The sequence below is a fragment of the Bos javanicus genome, chromosome 23, assembly GCF_032452875.1.
Source record: "Bos javanicus breed banteng chromosome 23, ARS-OSU_banteng_1.0, whole genome shotgun sequence".
In the NCBI taxonomy this organism is placed as follows: Eukaryota; Metazoa; Chordata; class Mammalia; order Artiodactyla; family Bovidae; genus Bos; species Bos javanicus.
The window spans coordinates 19,576,104-19,595,704 of record NC_083890.1 but is presented as its reverse complement, the minus strand read 5'-3'; the positions used below and the strand labels follow the sequence as shown (position 1 = coordinate 19,595,704).

Below are 19,601 nucleotides of genomic sequence, written 5' to 3'. Positions count from 1 at the left end.
ATGCTAAGCACCAAAGACTAAAGCTGTCGGAGCCGCTACTCATATAGATGACTCAAAAATAACCCATTCATGAAAAGAAGTGGGGGTGGCCTCAGCTCGTCTTGTCTCTTATTCATACATTCTTTGATTCACTGATCAGACATCGTCTTGATTGCATGCATTATGCCTGGCAACGTGCTAAGTGCTGAGGACACTATAAAACATTTAAACCCTACAGGGAGATAAGAGCTATAATGGATTTATGTGCATTATGTATGTGGAAGTAATATGCATTATTTTAGTGGAGAAAGCTTGCCTTCCACTAAGGTGGTGCTAGAAATTCCCGCCGCAAGGTCTCAGAAGACTATTTGCCCATTAGATTTCCAACATTCCCTTACTAGAATCTCTTGCATATTTGCTGCCCCTGGTTCCAACTTTAAGTGCCACTCTCATGGCTTCCTAGGTGGCATTAGTGGTAAAGAACCTGCCTGCCAGTGTAGAAGACTTAAGAGACATGGGCTTCAATCCATAGGTCAGGAAGATCTCCCGGAGAAGGAAATGGCAACCTGCTTCAGTATGCTTGCCTGGAGAATCCCATGGGCAGAAGAGCCTGGTGGGCTACAGTCCATAGCATGCAGAGGCGGGCATGACTGAAGTGACTTAGCCCACAACACACACTTATGGAGAAGGGGACGACAGAGGATGAGATGGTTGGATGGCATCACTAACTCGATGGACATGAGTTTGAGTAAGCTCCAGGAGTTGGTGATGGACAGGAAAACCTGGCTTGCTGCAGTCCATGGAGTCACAAAGAGTCAGACACGACTGAGAGACTGAACTGACTGACACACTCATAGAGAGAATATAATTTTTCTTAGTAGAAAATTTCCCCTGGCCACAGATTTTCTGCAGGATGAATTCAGTGGCAGTAAAATTAGAGACAGGAAGAGCCAAGAAGCTACCGTTGTAGCCTCCACTGGGTCATTATTCCTATGGAATAAAATTTAAATTCCTACCAATAACTCACAAAGCTCTTCATGGTCAGGCCCCTGCCTAGCAGTCCTGCTGCATTTTCCATGGCTCCCCACCTTTAATCCCCAACTCCATCTGCAATTTCATGTTCAGCAATACTGGGCCACTCACGTCTTACCTTACCACGTCAGCCCAAGCCCCTACCTATACTTAAAATGTCACCTCCCTACTTGTCTGCCTGTCTGGATAACTAGAAAACTGCTTATTTTTCAAAGTTCAGCAAAACGTTCCTTCCTCAGGGAAAGCTTTTCTAATGCCTGTTCCATATGGCAAACTTATACTTGTCCTGTACTCATACTATACCTTGTATCAACATCATTTGTAGCAAATACATCACGTCATCATATCATGCATCATATCATGTCAATCATATTGTGATTCTTTACTCCCTTTACAATGACCTCCTTGAGGAAAAGGATAATAACCTGCCATCTTTCTATGGCCAGTGCCTCTCTGTGTGCTGGGTCCAGAGTAGATTCACTGGCCATTGGATGGATGGATGAGGATGAATGGCTGGGCAAATGACTTCCTCATTATGAAACGGGACCTATTGTGAAGTTTAAATAATATAATGTTCATGAATTTTTGCAGAGTAACTCCACAAGTTTTGTCCTAAGTTAGTGATAGTGTAATGGGATGATGAATTTCAAGTTTCAACTGAGGGGTGATGAAACAGTAAATATGACATTTCGAACAGAGGTAGGTATCAGACCAATATGTGGATTTTCAAAGCAGGAGTCTGGAAACTACTTAGATCACTCTGAAGTCTGAAAGGAGAGATTGATAGGGAGAAGCAAGTGGAGATGGCAAGGTGGTTCTCTGAGCAGGTTTTCTTAACAGAACTCCATCCTGGGACTCCTGCTGTTACCTCAAGAGGGAGAGTTAGAGGGTGGCAGCTCCCTCATCTGAAGTCTAATCAGGGGGAGGAGGGTCCCATGGGACAGTTCAGAGACCTGAAAATGTGGTTCCTGATGAGTGACTCCCACCTTAGAGTCATCTGTTATGCTAGGGCTGTGTGTGTGTGAGAGAGAGCGCTAGGACTTTTTTGATTGTTAGTGACAGAAACAATATCTGAATTAGTTTGGGGAAAACAGGGAGGCATTGGCTGGGATAATATTAGGATATGGAACATCACCAAGGGAAGACCTGACTGAGGAGATCCATGGAAGGACAGGTGCCCTGGGCCTCGGGAACAACTGCAAACCATGATTTCAATGCTTCCAAGACTTCCTCCACTTTTTCTTTCAGTTTCTTGTCTGAAAGTGGCTTTATGGTGAAAAGAGCATGGCTAGATACAGTCCTGAGCTTCTGTCACTGAAGGGGAATTGCTCCCAGGCTTATGGGTATACCCCTAGGACAAAAAGACCTGGGGGAGAATCTTAAATTTTTCCTAGTGATTATTGTGATTCTGAAGCTGCTGTGTATTGCAGTATGGAATAAAGCACATGAGTAATTGTATTACTGGTAAGAAATAAGATATTTGATGTGGAAGAGAGAAGATACAGATGTGAGATTAAAAAATTCTGGATTTGATTTTGAATTATCAGTCTGAACTCATGATGCATGTCATCTTTAAAACATATTATTGACATGAATTTGAGCAAAGTCCAGGAGATAGGGAAGGACAGGGAAGCCTGGCATGCTGCAGTCCATGGCGTAGCAAAGAGTTGGATACAACTTAGCAACTGAATAGCAACAACAACAACAAATTCAACTACACTTCAATTAAAAAATAAATTTAAAAAAGTTTAAAAGTAAGACCTTATTATTTTAAAAAAATAAATAAAACACATTATATATGTTCTAGCTCAGGCCACTAAGAACTCTTGTAAATAATAACCAACTCAGTGCAAAGAACATCTCAAAGTCTACAGATTATGATCTTGAAATATGTTGAAATACTAAATTAAACTGAGAAAGAAATGGCTGATTCCTTATCTAGGGCAGGAAATGGACAGGATGAGTCTGGAACATCTTGTCCTGCCAGATGGTGAGGTAACCCTCAAAGACAACGGAGATTGTGTCAAAAGGACATAGGAGCCAACCTGATTATATCCTCACCAGCAATTTAAGCATCAGTAAGATAAAATGCAAAGAGTTGACTCATTGGAAAAGACTCTGATGTTGGGAGGGATTGGGGGCAGGAGGAAAAGGGGATGACAGAGGATGAGATGGCTGGATGGCATCACCGACTCAATGGACGTGAGTTTGAGTGAACTCTGGGAGATGGTGATGGACAGAGAGGCCTGGCGTGCTGCGATTCATGGGGTCACAAAAAGACGGACACGACTGAGCGACTGAACTGAACTGAACTGAAGATAAAATGACAGTGAATTTAAACCCATCAAGTCTTTAGTTTATGAGTTCATGATGATGCTTAATAAAGTAAAAATTGTTCAGTGGTCTTCTTTGAAGGATAATGGGAAACAAGTCATTAAAAAACAAAGAGCTAGTTAATAAAGGAAAAGCATCAAGTGTGTATTTTGTCTGTCTTACAAAACACAAACTCAGGATAACTCCATGGTGGATAGGAAGTGGTTCCTTGTAACAGAAGTATTCCATGAATAAATGAAGTGAAAGTGTTCCTCATTCAGTGTGTCCAACCCTTTGGGACCTCGAGGATTGTAGCCCACCAGGCTCCTCAGTCCATGGGATTCTCTAGGCAAGACTACTGGAGTAGGTAGCTATTTCCTTCTCCAGGGAATCTTCCTGACCCAGGGATTGAACCTGGGCCTCCACATTGCAGGCAGATTCTTTATCATCTGAGCCACCAGGGAAGCCCTGAGGGGATATCATCATTCTGCAACTTCTAATAAAAGAGTGAATCTAGGCATTGAGCATAAAAGACTACTAATTCCACAAAAAGAGATGGTCAGGCATTACCTATCCACTAATTACAATAATTACCTACCCACTAAGTACACAACACTATCCATGAAGGAGTCTTGCCAACCCAAATCTACCAAGCCTCAGGATCTAATTAGTAGGACCAACAGGTAAAAGGGGATTTGATTTAGGTCATACCTGAATGGTCTAGTGGTTTTCCCTACTTTCTTCAATTTAAGTCTGAATTTGCCAATAAGGAGTTCATGATCTGAGCCACAGTCAGCTCCCAATCTTGTTTTTGCTGACTGTATAGAGCTTCTCCATCTTTGGCTGCAAAGAATATAATCAATCTGATTTTGGTGTTGACCATCTGGTGATGTCCATGTGTAGAGTCTTCTCTTGTGTTGTTGGAAGAGGGTGTTTGCTATGACCAGTGCATTCTCTTGGCAAAACTCTATTAGTCTTTGCCCTGCTTCATTCCATACTCCAAGGCCAAATATGCTGATTACTCCAGGGGTTTCTTGACTTCCTACTTTTGCATTCCAGTCCCCTGTAATGAAAAGGGTATCTTTTTTGGGTGTTAGTTCAAAAAGGTCTTGTAGGTCTTCATAGAACCATTCAACTTCAGCTTCTTCAGCATTACTGGTTGGGGCATAGGCTTGGATTACCAGATATTGAATGGTTTTCCTTGAAAATGAATAGAGATCATTCTGTCGTTTTTGAGATTGGATCCAAGTACTGCATTTCAGACTCTTTTGTTGACCATGATGGCTACTCCATTTCTTCTAAGGGATTCCTGCCCACAGTAGCACATATAATGGTCATCTGAGTTAAATTCACCCATTCCAGTCCATTTTAGTTCGCTGATTCCTAGAATGTCAACGTTCACTCTTGCCATCTCCTGTTTGACCACTTCCAATTTGCCTTGATTCATGGACCTGACATCCGAGGTTCCTATGCAATATTGTTCTTTACAGCATCAGACCTTGCTTCTATCACCAGTCACATTCACAGCTGGGTATTGTTTTTGCTTTGGCTCCATCCCTTCATTCTTTCTGGAGTTATTTCTCCACTGATCTCCAGTAGCATATTGGGCACCTACTGACCTGGGGAGTTCCTCTTTCAGTATCCTATCATTTTTCCTTTTCATACTGTTCATGGGGTTCTCAAGGCAAGAATACTGAAGTGGTTTGCCATTCCCTTCTCCAATGGACCACATTCTGTCACATCATGAACTCCTTATTGCCAAATTCAGACTTAAATTTAAGAAAGTAGGGAAAACCACTAGACCATTCAGGTATGACCTAAATCAAATCCCTTATGATTATACAGTGGAAGTGAGAAATAGATTTAAGGGACTAGATCTGATAGAGTGCCTGATGAACTATGGACAGAGATTCATGACATTGTACATGAGACAGGGATCAAGACCATCCCCATGGAAAAGAAATGCAAAAAAGCAAAATGGCTGTCTGAGGAGGCCTTACAAATAACTGTGAAAAGAAGAGAAGCTAAAGGTGAAGAAGAAAAGGAAAGATATACCCATTTGAATGCAGAGTTCCAAAAAATAGCAAGGAGAGATAAGAAAGCCTCCTCAGCAATCAATGCAAAGAAATAGAGGAAAACAACAGAATGGGAAAGACTAGAGATCTCTTCAAGAAAATTAGAGATTCCAAGGGAACATTTCATGCAAAGATGGGCTCGATAAAGGACAGAAATGATATGGACCTAACAGAAGCAGAAGATGTAGCAAGAATACACAGGAGAACTGTACAAAAAAGAGCTTCACAACACAGATAATCACGATGGTGTGATCACTCACCTAGAGCCAGACATCTGGAATGTGAAGTCAAGTGGGTCTTAGAAAGCATCACTACAAACAAAGCTAGTGGAGGTGATGGAATTCCAGTGGAGCTATTTCAAATCCTGAAAGATGATGCTGTGAAAGTGCTGCACTCAATATGCCAGCCAATTTGGAAAACTCAGCAGTGGCCACAGGACTGGAAAAGGTCAGTTTTCATTCCAATCCCAAAGAAAGGCAATGCCAAAGAATGCTCAAACTACCGCACAATTGCACTCATCTCACACGCTAGTAAAGTAATGCTCAAAATTCTCCAAGCCAGGCTTCAGCAATACGTGAACCGTGAACTTCCAGATGTTCAAGCTGGTTTTAGAAAAGACAGAGGAACCAGAGATCAAATTGCCCCTGAATCATGGAAAAAGCAAGAGAGTTCCAGAAAAGCATCTATTTCTGCTTTATTGACTATGCCAAAGCCTTTGACTGTGTGGATCACAATAAACTGTGGAAAATTCTGAAAGAGATGGGAATACCAGACCACCTGACCTGCCTCTTGAGAAACCTATGTGCAGGTCAGGAAGCAACAGTTAGAACTGGACATGGAACAACAGACTGGTTCCAAATAGGAAAAGGAGTACATCAAGGCTGTATATTGTCACCTTGCTTATTCAGTTTATATGCAGAGTACATCATGAGAAACGCTGAGCTGGAAGAAGCACAAGCTGGAATCAAGAAGCCGGGAGAAATATCAATAACCTCAGATATGCAGACGACACCACTCTTATGGCAGAAAGTGAAGAGGAACTAAAAAGCCTCTTGATGAAAGTAAAAGAGGAGAGTGAAAAAGTTGGTTTAAATTCAGAAAACTAAGATCATGGCATCTGGTCCTATCACATCATGGGAAATAGATGGGGAAACAGTGGAAACAGTGTCAGACTTTATTTTAGGGGGCTCCAAAATCACTGCAGATGGTGACTGCAGCCATGAAATTAAAAGATGCTTACTCCTTGGAAGGAAATTTATGACCAACCTAGATAGCATATTAAAAAGCAGAGATATTACTTTGCCAACAAAGGTCCGTCTAGTCAAGGCTATGGTTTTTCCAGTGGTCATGTATGGATGTGAGAGTTGGAATGTGAAGAAGGCTGAGCGCCAAAGAATTGATGCTTTTGAACTGTGGTGTTGGAGAAGACTCTTGTGAGTCCCTTGGACTGCAAGGAGATGCAACCAGTCCATCCTAAAGGAGACTAGTCCTGGGTGTTCATTGGAAGGACTGATGCTGAGGCTGAAACTCCAGTACTTTGGCCACCTCATGCGAAGAGTTGACTCATTGGAAAAGACCCTGTTGCTGGAGGTATTGGGGGCAGGAGGAGAAGGGAACGACAGAGGATGAGATGGCTGGATGGCATCACTGACTCGATGCACATGAGTTTGGGTGAACTCCGGGAGTTGGTGATGGACAGGAAGGCCTGGCGTGCTGCGATTCATGGGGTCGCAAAGAGTTGGACACGACTGAGCGACTGAACTGAACTGACGGCCAAGTGCATAGGCACTCAGTCTTGTCAGATTTTTTGGGACCCCATGGACTGTAGTTTGCCAGGCTCCTCTTTCCATGGAATTATCCCCAAGAATACTGGAATGGATTGCCATTTCCTTCTCCAGGGGATCTCCCTGACTCAGGGATCAAACCAATGTCTCCTGAGTCTCCTGCATTGCAGGCAGATTCTTTACGCACTGCGCCATCGGGAATTTAAGTAACGGAAATGTTAAATAAAGGAAGGACCGAAGGAAGGGACAGCAGGACAGGACCAGGGAGTGCATGGAGAGGGACCAGGAGGGAAGAGAACATTTGTAGTACCGTGAGAGAAATGTGAACCCTAGTAGGACATTTTATGGTACTAAGGAACTAGTCTTGCTTTCAGGAGTGTGTGTGATAAGTATTGTGATTTCAAAAGACAAGCCCTTGTCTTTTAGAGATAGACAATGACATTTTTACAGGTGAAATGATATGACGTCAGAATAACAGAGAGTGTCAGCTCTCAGGGACAAGGAACACTGGTGCTCAGACTTGAACTTGCACCAGAATTACTTAGTTCAGAGGTCTTGTTAAAATATAGATACTGGTCCAACCTACCCAATCTTGGATGTGGCTCAAGAATTTCTCTTTCCTCACACGGAACTCTGCTCAATATTATGTGGCAGCCTGGAAGGGAGGAGAGTCTGTGGGAGAATGGATACGTGCATATGTATGGCTGGGTCTCCTTTGATATTCATCTGAAGTATCACAATATTGTTAATTGGCTGTATTGTTGTTGATTTAGTCGCTAAGTCATGGCTGACTCTTTTGCAACTCTTTTGCCTTCGACTGTAGTTCTCCAGGTTCCTTTGTCTCTGGGATTTTCCAGGCAAGAATACTGGAGTGGGTTGCCGTTTCCTCCTCTAGGGATCTTCCTGACCCAGGGATCAAACCTGAGTGTCCTGCATTGGCAGGCTGATTCTTTACCACAGAGCCCCCAAGGAAGCCCGAAGGAACTCTAAGGTCAAAGAAACCCAGATTCTAATCCAGGCAATCCATGATCAGCTATCCCTCAATACAAATAAAAAGTTAAAAAAAAAAAAAAGAATTTGCCTTTCTAACAAATTCCCAGGTGCTGTTGATACTCTTGGTCTGGGGAACCACACTCTGCCAGGAAGGAAGGTGGGTCCCAAGCTATTGTTGTGCTTGGGTGGTGGGTATATGAAAGCTCATTATAGTGTTCTCTCAACTTTTGAATACGTCTGAGTTTTCAACAATAAACATTGAAAGCAAACTCAAGTGATCCAGAAGGATACACAGAGGGAGCAAAGCCTCTGACAGCCCATAGTTGTAATGGGAATATGTGTGCTCATGAGCAAATAAGATTTAGCTGCTGGTTTGGGGATTGGAAGGTCCCCATTTCTTCCTGCCCACTTGGGGCTCAGTGCCTCAACTCGCTGTCAATCCATGTATCCTCCTGTGACGACCTTCCTAACTCCAGGTCCGGAGACATCCCTATGTGTCTGAGTCCTTGCCTTTTAAGATTAATTTATTTCTTTATTCGCTCACACTTCAGACACTACCGAGAGTACCTAAGTGTCAGGAACTTTTCCTAGCCTCTGAGAATACGGCAGAGAACAGAAGAAACAAAACCCTCTGTTTTTGTGGAGATTACTTTGTAGTTGGGGTTGTAGAGAACAAGTCAAGAATTAAGTGGATACTTACAGACAGTGGAAAGTGCTATGAATAAAATTAGAAAGAAGATGCCGGATAGCGTTTGAGTCTGTGTGTGTGCATGTGCACGCACACACAGACACACGTATTTTTATTTAGGTGATCAGGGACGACTTCTCCAAGGAGATGACCTCTGAGCTGAGATGAGCCTGATAAGAAGGAGCCAGCCATGCAGAGATCTGGATTTTTTTTTTTTTTTTTGACAAAAGCAATAATAGCAAGTGCAAAGTCCCTGAGACCAGAAAGAGCTTGGCGTTTGTTTTGTTTTGTTTTTGGAATCCAAAGAAGACCAGTTAATCTAGGATTTGGAGAGGAAAGGGAGAAATGATGGGCTGAGATGGGAGAGCAGACAAGAGCCAGGGTTCGTAGGACCTTGTAGCCATAGCCCAGTGCTTATATGCAGGCTGCCAGTCATCTCCCAGCCATCAAAAATACCTTCTATCTAGAGAAATAGGGCACGATTTTAACAGGGAAGTGTCCTAGGGATTCTGATCTATAGGAAAGTGTTTTGTGTAAGCAGTTGAATAGTATAATATAGCCAATTTGTTGAACCAACCTATTAAAAATCCAACAATTTTATTTCAAAATCACTACTTGCTCTCGATGCCTGTAATTTCACTCTAAAAACACTATTTACTCAGTATAAAATTTGGTCTCCTATAATAGTGAGCTGGCCAAAAAGTTCATTCATTTTCTTTTTGTAGCAACCTATGGAAAAACCTGAATGAACATTTTGGCCAACCTAATACTACCCATCATACAGATTCCTCTATGACAGGTAATACTATAAGTTACCAGTCACTTCATGCTGATAGAAATGAATTGAGAAATGTGTCCTTGAAAAGATATTTTAAAAGAAGAATGTGTAAAGTTAGTGGACTCAGGAGTACAGGAGTCTCCAGGAAAGAAACGAACTGAAAAGGAGAAACTGAAGCTGTGTTTCTATCTATTTAAAAAAATATATTTTTTATTTATGTTTATTTTTGGCTGTGCTGGGTCTTGGTTGCTGCACAGGCTTTTCTCTAGTTGCAGAGAACAGGAGCTTCTCATTTGGTGGCTTCTCTCGTTGCAGAGTACAGGCTCTGGGGTGTGTGGGCTTCTTCAGTTTTGACTCCTGAGCTCTAGAGCACACGCTCAGCAGCTGTGTTCCATGGCCTTAGTTGTTCCATGGTATGTGCAATCTTCCCAGACCAGGGATTGAACCCGTGCCCCCTGCATTGACAGGCAAAATATTTTACCACCAGGCTACCAGGGAAGCCTCTAAAATACCTATTTTACAATTTGAGGTGAGACTTTATTTCCCAGAGAGACTAATGTCCTCCTGCCAAGATGTGTCAGAGCAAGGCTCTTTCTCTTAAATAACACATTTAACCTTTATGTGTGTGCTGAGTCGCTCAGCTGTGTCTGACTCTTTGTGACCCTGTGGACTGTAGCCTGCCAAGCTCCTCTGTCCATAGGATTTTTCCAGGCAAGAATACTGAAAGGAATTGCCATTTAGTCCTCCAGGGGATCTTCCCAACTCAGGGATTGAGCTGATGTTCCTCTTGCATCTCCTGCTTTGGCAGGTGGATTCTTTACCACTGAGCTACCAGGAAAGCCCCGAGTAACCTCTTTGTAGCTCTTCCTTAAACAGAAAGTGTGAAATAATTCACAAAACCCTATAAGAGAACAGAGAGATGGTTATAATGGGTCATCCCTACTGCCTTGTTGCTCTTTGATCAGCTGTGGACCTGTGTGCTAGACTTAACTTCTGAATTGTAGGCCTCTCTTGTTGTGGAGCATGGATTCCAGGGCACATGGGCTTCGGTAGTTGCAGCACATGGCTTCAGTAGTTGCGGTGCATGGGCTTAGTTGCTCTGCAATATGTGGGATCTTCCTGGACCAGAGATGGAGTTGGTGTCCCCTGCGTTGCAAGGTGGACTCTTAACTGTTGGACCACCAGGGGAATCCCTGTATTTTTCCTTTGCTCTGGATATTTCTAGTCTGCACCCCCTGCCTGGCGGGGGGGCTCTCCTCACCCCTTCTTTGTCTGATAGACCTTTACCTATGTTTGAAGATCAGAGAAGAAGTCAAGTCCTGCTGCTTGAGGCTCATCTGCCCCGGGTCCCTTCAGCGTCCATTGCTCTTTCTCCAGTGCTCCCACCAAGTGCCATCTGCACGTCCTTTGCCACCGCCACCATTGCTGTGTTGTGGACGTGTTTGTCTCCATGTCTTATCTTCTCCCCTGGATTTTAAACCCCTTGAGGATAGTGAATTTTACTTATTCATCATTTTAGAGATATATCATCACTTTATCCATCAGAGCACCTGGTAGAGCTCTGTACATAGTCATCACTCAGAAACTGTTAGTTGAATTATCTGTTGACATAATTTCATACTCCCCACAGTGTCCTAGACAACACAGTAAGTACTGTGTACACACACACACACACACACACACACACACACACACAGAGTTTCATCAGTCTAAATATTTCTATTGGTGAGCTGATTTCATTAATCACATGGATCACAGCCTTGTCTAACTCAATGAAATTATGAGACATGCCGTGTAGGGCCACCCAAGATGGATGGGTCATGGTGGAGAATTCTGACAGAATGTGGTCCACTGGAGAAGGTAATGGCAAACCACTTCAGTATTCTTGCCTTGAGAAGCCCATGAACAGCATGAAAAGACAAAAAGATAGGACACTGAAAGAGGAACTCCCCAGGTGAGTAGGTGTCCAATATGCTACTGGAGATCAGTGGAGAAATAACTCCAGAAAGAATGAAGAGACAGACCCAAAACAAAAACAACACCTGTGGGTGTGACTGGTGATGGAAGTAAAGTTCAATGCTATAAAGAGCAATATTGAATAGGGACCTAGAATGTTAGGTCCATGAATCAAGGCAAATTGGAAGTGGTCAAACAGGAGATGGAAAGTGTAAACATCAACATTTTAGGAATCCGTGAACTGAAATGGACTGGAATGGGCGAATTTAACTCAGATGACCATTATATCTACTACTGTGGGCAAGAATCCCTTAGAAGAAATGGAGTACCCATCATAGTCAACAAAAGAGTCTGAAATGCAGTACATGGATGCAATCTCAAAAACGACAGAATAATCTCTGTCCATTTCCAAGGCAAACATTCAATATCACAGTAATCCAAGTCTATGCCCCAACCAGTAATGATGAAGAAACTGACGTTGAACAGTTCTATGAAGATCTACAAGACCTTCTAGAACTAACACCCCCAAAAGATGTCCTTTTCATTATAGGGGACTGGAATGCAAAAGTAGGAAGTCAAGAGATACCTGGAGTAATAGGCAAATCTGGCCTTGGGGTACAAAACGAAGCAGGTCAAAGGCTAACAGAGTTTGCCAAGAGAACACATTGGTCATAACAAACACCCTCTTCCAACAACACAAGAGACATGGACATCACCAGATGGTCAACACCAAAATCAGATTGATTATGTTCTTTGCAGCCAAAGATGGAGAAGCTCTATACAGTCAGCAAAAACAAGATTGGAAGCTGACTGTGGCTCAGATCATGAACTCCTTATTGGCAAATTCAGACTTAAATTGAAGAAAGTAGGGAAATCTACTAGGCCATTCAGGTATGACCTAAATCAAATCCCTTATGATTATACAGTGGAAGTGACAAATAGGTTCAAGGGATTAGATCTGATAGAGTGCCTGAAGAACTATGGATGGAGGTACGTGACATTGTACAGGAGGCAGTGATCAAGACCATCCCCAAGAAAAAGAAATGCAAAAAGGCAAAATGATTGTCTGAGGAGGACTTACAAATAGCTGAGAAAAGAAGAGAAGCTAAAGGTGAAGAAGAAAAGGAAAGATATACCCATTTGAATGCAGAGTTCCAAAGAATAGCAAGGAGAGAGATAAGAAAGCCTTCCTCAGTGATCAGTGCAAGGAAATAGAGGAAAATAATAGAATGGGAAAGACTACAGATCTCTTCAAGAAAATTAGTGATACCAAAGGAACATTTCATGCAAATATGGGCACAATTAAGGACATAAATGGTATGAAAAACTAAGATATTAGTTAGTATGAAAAACTAAGAAGATATTAAGAAGAGGTGGCAAGAATACACAGAAGATCTTCATGACCCAGATAACCACGGCAGTGTGATCACTCACCAAGAGCCAGACGTCCTGGAATGTGAAGTCCAGTGATGCTTAGGAAGCATCATTACGAAGAAAGCTAGTGGAGGTGATGAAATTCCAGTTGAGTTATTTCAAAGATGAAAAGATGATGATGTGCTAAAAGATGATGCTGTGAAAGTGCTGCACTCAATATGCCAGCAAATTTGGAAAGCTCAGCAGTGGCCACAGGACTGGAAAAGATCAGTTTTCATTCCAATCCCAAAGAAAGGCAATGCCAAAGATTGTTCAAACTACAGCACAATTGCCCTCATCTCACATGCTAGCAAAATAATGCTCAAAATTCTCCAAGCCAGGCTTCAATACTATGTGAACTGTGAACTTCCAGACGTTCAAGCTGGATTTAGAAAAGGCAGAGGAACCAGAGATGAAATTGCCAACATCCATTGGATCATCAAAAAAGCAAGAGAGTTCCAGAAAAACTTCTACTTCTGCTTTATTGACTATGCCAAAGCCTTTGACTGTGTAGATCACAACAAACGGTGGAAAATTCTGAAAGAAATGGGAATACCAGACCACCTGACCTGCCTCCTGAGAAATCTGTATGCAGGTCAAGCAGCTACAGTTAAAACTGGACATGGAACAACAGACTGGTTCCAAATCGGGAAAGGAGTATGTCAAGGCTGTATATTGTCACCCTGCTTATTTAACTTATATGCAGAGTACATCATGTGAAATGCCGGGCTGGATGAAGCACAAGCTGGAATCAAGATTGCTGGGAGAAATATCAGTAACCTCAGATATGCAGATGACACCACCCTTATGGCAGAAAGTGAAGAACTAACGAGCCTCTTGATGAAAGTGAAAGAAGAGAGTGAAGAAGTTGGTTTAAAACAACATTCAGAAAACGAAGATTATGACATCCGGCCCCATCACTTCATAGCAAATAGATGGGGAAACAATGGAAACAGTGAGAGACTATTTTCTTGGGCTCCAAAATCACTGCAGATGGTGACTGCAGCCATGAAATTAAAAGACGCTTGCTCCTTGGAAGAAAAGCTATGATCAACTTGACAGCATATTAAAAAGCAGAGCCATTACTTTACCAACAATGGTCCATCTAGTCAAAGGTATGGTTTTTCCAGTAGTCATGTATGGATGTGAGAGTTGGACTATAAAAAAAGCTGAGTACCGAAGAATTGATGCTTTTGAACTGTGGTGTTGGAGAAGACTCTTGAGAGTCCCTTGGACTGCAAGGGGATCTAACCAGTCAATCCTAAAGGAAATCAGTCCTGGATATTCATTGGAAGGACTGATGTTGAAATTGAAACTCCAATACTTTGGCCACCTGATGCAAAGAACTGACTCAGTGGAAAAGACCCTGATGCTGGGAAAGATTGAAGGTAGAAGAAGGGGATGACAGAGGATGAGATGGTTGGATGGCATCACTGTCTCAATGGACATGAATTTGAGCAAGCTCCGGGAGTTGGTGATGGACTGGGAAGCCTGGTGTGCTGCAGTCCATGGGATCGCAGAGTCGGACACAACTGAGCAACTGAACTGAACTGAGCTGAACTGATTAGACTGTCTTTCCCTTTCATTAGAGTCACATGTAACCCAAAATGAGGATCAACCAGAAAACTTGTATGCCTTCAGTCTAAAAGGTCACCTTTCTCATCTGCCTGCAAAATTTGACCACTTTTTCCAGCCTTGGGTTAGAAAGGCACCAATCTGTTACAAATAGTGACCTCTGATAGCCACAGAAGACGCACCTGCATTCTACTGGGCATAGATCCTGCCAGAATGTCAGTTCATTCTACCGGTATTTTTATAACCAATGATAAAATGAAAACGATTCAGGTTTTTTTGTTTTTTTTTTTCCTTTGCTCACTTCTGCTGTGAAGGCTGTTCCCATTTGGTTTGTTCATACATTAAACAATTACTGCCTTCTCATGCCAGCCACTTGGCTAAAGTCTCAAGATATAAAGATGAATTATCCCCAGCCCTGCCCTTCAGGGGTTCACAATCAGGAAAAGAGACTGAAAAGGCCACTGGACAAGTTCAAAGTCTCGGGTGAAATCAAGCCCTGAGGTTCTGACAATGGCCCACGTCAGTGCGTTTGCCTGTTAGACTCTGCCATCTGTCCCTGCGTGAGACGTTTGCTGGAACTCCTTCCCACTGGCCGCTTTGGGTTTGAATGACCTTGGCGACAGCCTGAAATCCAGAGCTTCGAGGGGTGCTTTTAGAGTTCCTGGTCTGCACTTATGTGCTTCAAATAGACATTCACAAACCTCTAATTATCTCCTCTTACCAGGCTGCCTAAATGACTGATGCCCAGCTCTCTCAGTCACTCCAAGAATGGATTTCTATTTAGCCCATGCCCCCCCGAGATGCATTAGGGTGCCCAGAACATGTGTGTCCTCTCCGAGAGGCACAGGGCAATTAACAGAAGCCAAGCAATTTGCAAAATGCCTCAACTTCCTGCTCCTTTCTGAGGCAAAGAAATTGTCACACCTTAACCTCAGCAGGCTCATAGGCAGCATAATTCCCCCACCCACCCCCAACCCAAACAGAGTCTCTGGTGTCAGATGTCCGCCCCCCTCCCATGCCCCACCCTGGCTTTTTGCAAACATAAGCACTCGGCTGAAACAACAGCTATGACTCAGTTCCTAGCGAGCTACTGCCTGAATTGATTTAGTCTGAGTTCAGATTTAGCACATAATCATGTTCAATTTGCTCCACTGCACTGCCTAGAGATAAAAGGCTGGGGGAAAAAAAATAGCTCCAGCTTGTGTCAGTCTTTGTGGTGATGTCATTGCCATCAGAGAGCCGGCCGCTCTTACTCTGCCGCGCTGCCTGAGCCGCGGCGGGCTGTGTGTGTGCGCACAGCCGAGTGGGTTCAGGTGCCCGGCTCGGCCATCCCCAGGGCAGGGCAGCGCCCGGCCGGCCCCGGCACCATCTACCTGGAAGGTTCTTCCCAGCCCGCAGGACTCGGAGGCTGCCTAACTCTTTCTTGTCAATTCCGGAGGGGGAATGCCAGCCCCTAGCATGGACTGTGATGTTTCCACTCTGGTTGCCTGCGTGGTGGATGTGGAGGTCTTTACCAACCAGGAGGTTAAGGTACGCACCTGCAATCTTCTGTTTCATTGTTGCTGTTTGCCGAAGCTGCCAGCAGCCTTGTTAGCTTAAGGGAACAGGACTTTGATTCATAGTTCTCAGCTCAGGATCTGTGCTAGAAATGCATGGGGTGAGTGCCTGGCTCTGTTAATTAGAATAAGTTAGAAGAGAGACCAGCGCATTCATTTTGCATGTGATAAGGTTTGAAAAATCATTGTCTGTGTATTCTTGCCTTTCCTATTAGGTGATCCCCCGTCAATCCTTTTCACAGTAGACATGTTTTCATAGTCTCCGTGTCAATAAGAATTTGCTAGTCCTTAGTGTTTTGAGGGGTTTCAAATCAATGACTCAATGAAGAAAGCGCATATAATAATGATCGCACCCAGGACACCCTGATCATGGGACCTTAACCTCTTCATGGAACGTCCTTTACATAGGCCATGATGTGCAAACTGAACAAAAGCTCTTCTAAAGACAGCAGTTTCAATCCCCAGCTCTCAGAAAATCAAAGTTGGAAAAGAGCTGTCTAAATTTCCTTTGTCAGGCAGAAGAAGCAAGTCATTTCCCCTGAACAGTTTTCCATAAAGAAAGTTCAGGCATAAATAAATTTCACATCTCGAGATGTAGTATCCTAGGGCGCTGGTCCTCACTGAGTAGACGTCTGCAGCAGTTGTCTGATTGTCATGGGTAATTGTCTCCTGATGACACACGTTCTCTTTCCTTTTGCCCCTTTGCTTTTGTGTTCTGAAAAAGGTGCCATGCTTGCGAAATGGGAATTTTGATTTCTCCTCTCATATTGAAAATAAGATCTAGCAGAAGCTTCTTATTTAAGCAGTTCACACACACAACAAAAAGGACACTTGCTCATTGTGTCTCAGGGGGAAGGAAAGGGGAATCACACTGCATGATCGTTTCCCACCCTCCCTTAGTCTTGACTTAAAGGAAGACCCGGAATTCTTTGTTTTGGGGTGTGCAAGAGGACTCCCTGGTGCTTCCCAGGTGGGAATGTGTGTGTCCACTAGCATAATGGATGGCTCTGTCATTCAAGATTACGGTTTTGAACACTCTTTTGAACTGGATTCAAGAATCTGGTTTGTTGTTTCTGCATATTTTAAATGTGTGGCCCTGTGTTTACCAATTCTTATGGCAGTACTATGAAGTGTCCACCACCTGTCATACTGAGGTTCAGAAAATTAGAAGGGAATGGTTGGGTGCTGCCTACGGCTGCGTCCACAGTGCAAACATGAGTGTAGAGACAGTCTGGCTGGTCATACCTGCTGTATACACTCCAGAAGAGAGCAGTCCACAAAGCCCCTCCAGTTTAAAACCTGTTTAAAGTATGGGTAACTGGGTAAAAGCCGTCTCTGAACACCGGGCTGGAATACAATTGTGTGTACCTAAAGTAAAACTTTACAATGCCCTTCTGTTCTTAACAGTTCTCGTTTAATTGCATGCTTGTCCTGTGAAAATATAGACTTTTTTGGTCCACGAAATAATGTTGAGAAAATATTTCTCAAAGAACTGCTGTCTGCCAGGCACTGTGCTCATAGAGGAAGAGAGTTTAAAATACGCTTATATGACGTAGGTATTTGTAATATAGACATAGAAAGAACCATTTGCCCAATATTTATCTTTTTAAGCATTATTCCATATTTTATTTATTTTTTATTGAAATATAGTTGATTTGCAATGTTTCAGGTGGGCAGCAAACTGATTCAGTTATATGTTTATATATATGTGTGTGTGTTAGTCACTTAGTCATGTCCGATTTTTTGCAATCCCATGGACTGTAACCTGCCAGGCTCCTCTGTCCATGGAATTCTCCAGGCAAGAATACTAGAGTGGGTAGTCATTCTCTCCTCCAGAAGATCTTCTGGACCCAGGGATTGAACCCAGGTCTCCTGCATTGCAGGCAGATTCTTCACCCTCTGAGCCCTTAGGGAAGCCTCTCTCTCTATATATATATATATTCTTTTTTCAGATTCTTTTTGATTATAGGTTATTACAAGATGTTGAATACAGTTTCCTGTGCTATACACCAGGTTCTTGCCCTTTATCTAGTTTATATATAGGAGTGGGTCTGTTAATTCCGAACTTCTAATTTATACTCCCAGCCCCTTTCCTCTCTGGTAACCATAAGTTTGTTTTCTATGTCCGTGAGTCTATTTCTGTTTTGTAAATAAGTTCATTTGTATCATTTTTTACAGCTTCTACACATAAGTGATATCAAATGGTGTTTGTCTTTCTCTGACTTACTTCACTTAGTATGATCATCCCTAGTTCCATCCATGTTGTTGCAAACAAGCCCAATATTTCTTAAAGGCAGAGTATTTTGTGGAATTCAGGGGACACAAAATTCTTACAGCTGGTTGTACTGGAGTGGTTGGGATGGCGCCATAGTGCATCCCAAGTTAAGCGTGGTACTTAACTGGAAGATGGGTAGATTTTGATACAGGAAAAGGGAGGGCGCGGAGATGGGGAGGCAGCTCATTTTACAGACAGGTGAGTCAATGCATTTAACTGCAGCAGGATCTCTGTGAGAGACTAGAGGGGAAACGGGGAGGAGGGGCGGGGTAATGAAGCCTCTCACATTTTCCATCAGAACCATGTGGGGTTTTCTGAGAAGATTCCCACCAGAAAGATGCATTGTATGTCCTTCCTGCTAAATATTGGTAACTTGCAATCGCCATGGATTTGTTTCTTTGGAACAAGGTTCTGAATCCTTCTGTGCCTTAGTTTTCTTATCTGTAACATGGGGATAATAGTCATTCCTGCCTCTTTGGCTTGATGGGAGAATTAAAGAAAATTATATATGGAAAACAATTAACACAATGCCTGACATATTTCGTGTTCAATACATGTTAGCTGTTGCCATCACAGGTATGATCACCTGTTCAGACATTCTCTAAAGGTGGTGAGTTATTTCTGCCAGTTTATTGGAATGTCCTATCTCCAGCTGAGTTTACAGTGACAATCCAGGACAAAGAAAGCATTTTCCTTCCCATCCCCCCAAACACACACACACACAACCTGGTCACTTAGCCATTTAATCACTTAAATTAAGCAGTAATCAAGCAAAATTAAGACAGGCCAAAGAGGTTGGTTGAGGAAACCTATATGTTCCTTGTTCAAAAATGAGCATGGCTTAGTGGCATGAAGAGAGGTTCAGATGTCAAATTCTGGCACCAAAGTTTCACCGAAGGTAAACTTCATTAATCATCTCTTCCAGACTCACAGTGGAGCCGGGAGTTTCTTTCTTCTAAACCTTTAATATTCCTTTTGGAGAAAAGGGAGGCAACCCGGATGAGGGTTTGTCTCACCTGCCTGCATCCAGCTTGCTTGATCTCAGGCTTTTTTGCCTTTTGCAAACTCTCCCTTTCTACCTGGAGCCCCCATGGAATAGAAACCACACCAGGGTTATGCAATCAAGCAGCCTCTCTTTGCAAATGCAGTGATTTATTTGAGGGGGCAGAAGCAAATGCAAATGC

The 19,601-nt window shown here is 43.0% G+C and overlaps 1 protein-coding gene across 2 annotated transcripts in view; it reads left to right on the top strand.

Annotated features, from left to right (window-relative positions):
* RCAN2 (regulator of calcineurin 2) overlaps window positions 1-19,601 on the top strand; it is a 281,468-nt gene that overhangs the window by 162,092 nt on the left and 99,775 nt on the right. The window contains exon 1 of one of the 2 annotated variants that reach the window (XM_061398344.1): window positions 15,641-16,116. The exons of the other annotated variant lie outside the window; for it this stretch is intronic. Coding sequence (XP_061254328.1) covers window positions 16,030-16,116 — 87 coding nt within the window. The 5' untranslated portion in view covers window positions 15,641-16,029. Of the gene's footprint in view, window positions 1-15,640; window positions 16,117-19,601 lie in introns of those variants that run through there. 2 annotated transcript variants of the gene reach the window in all.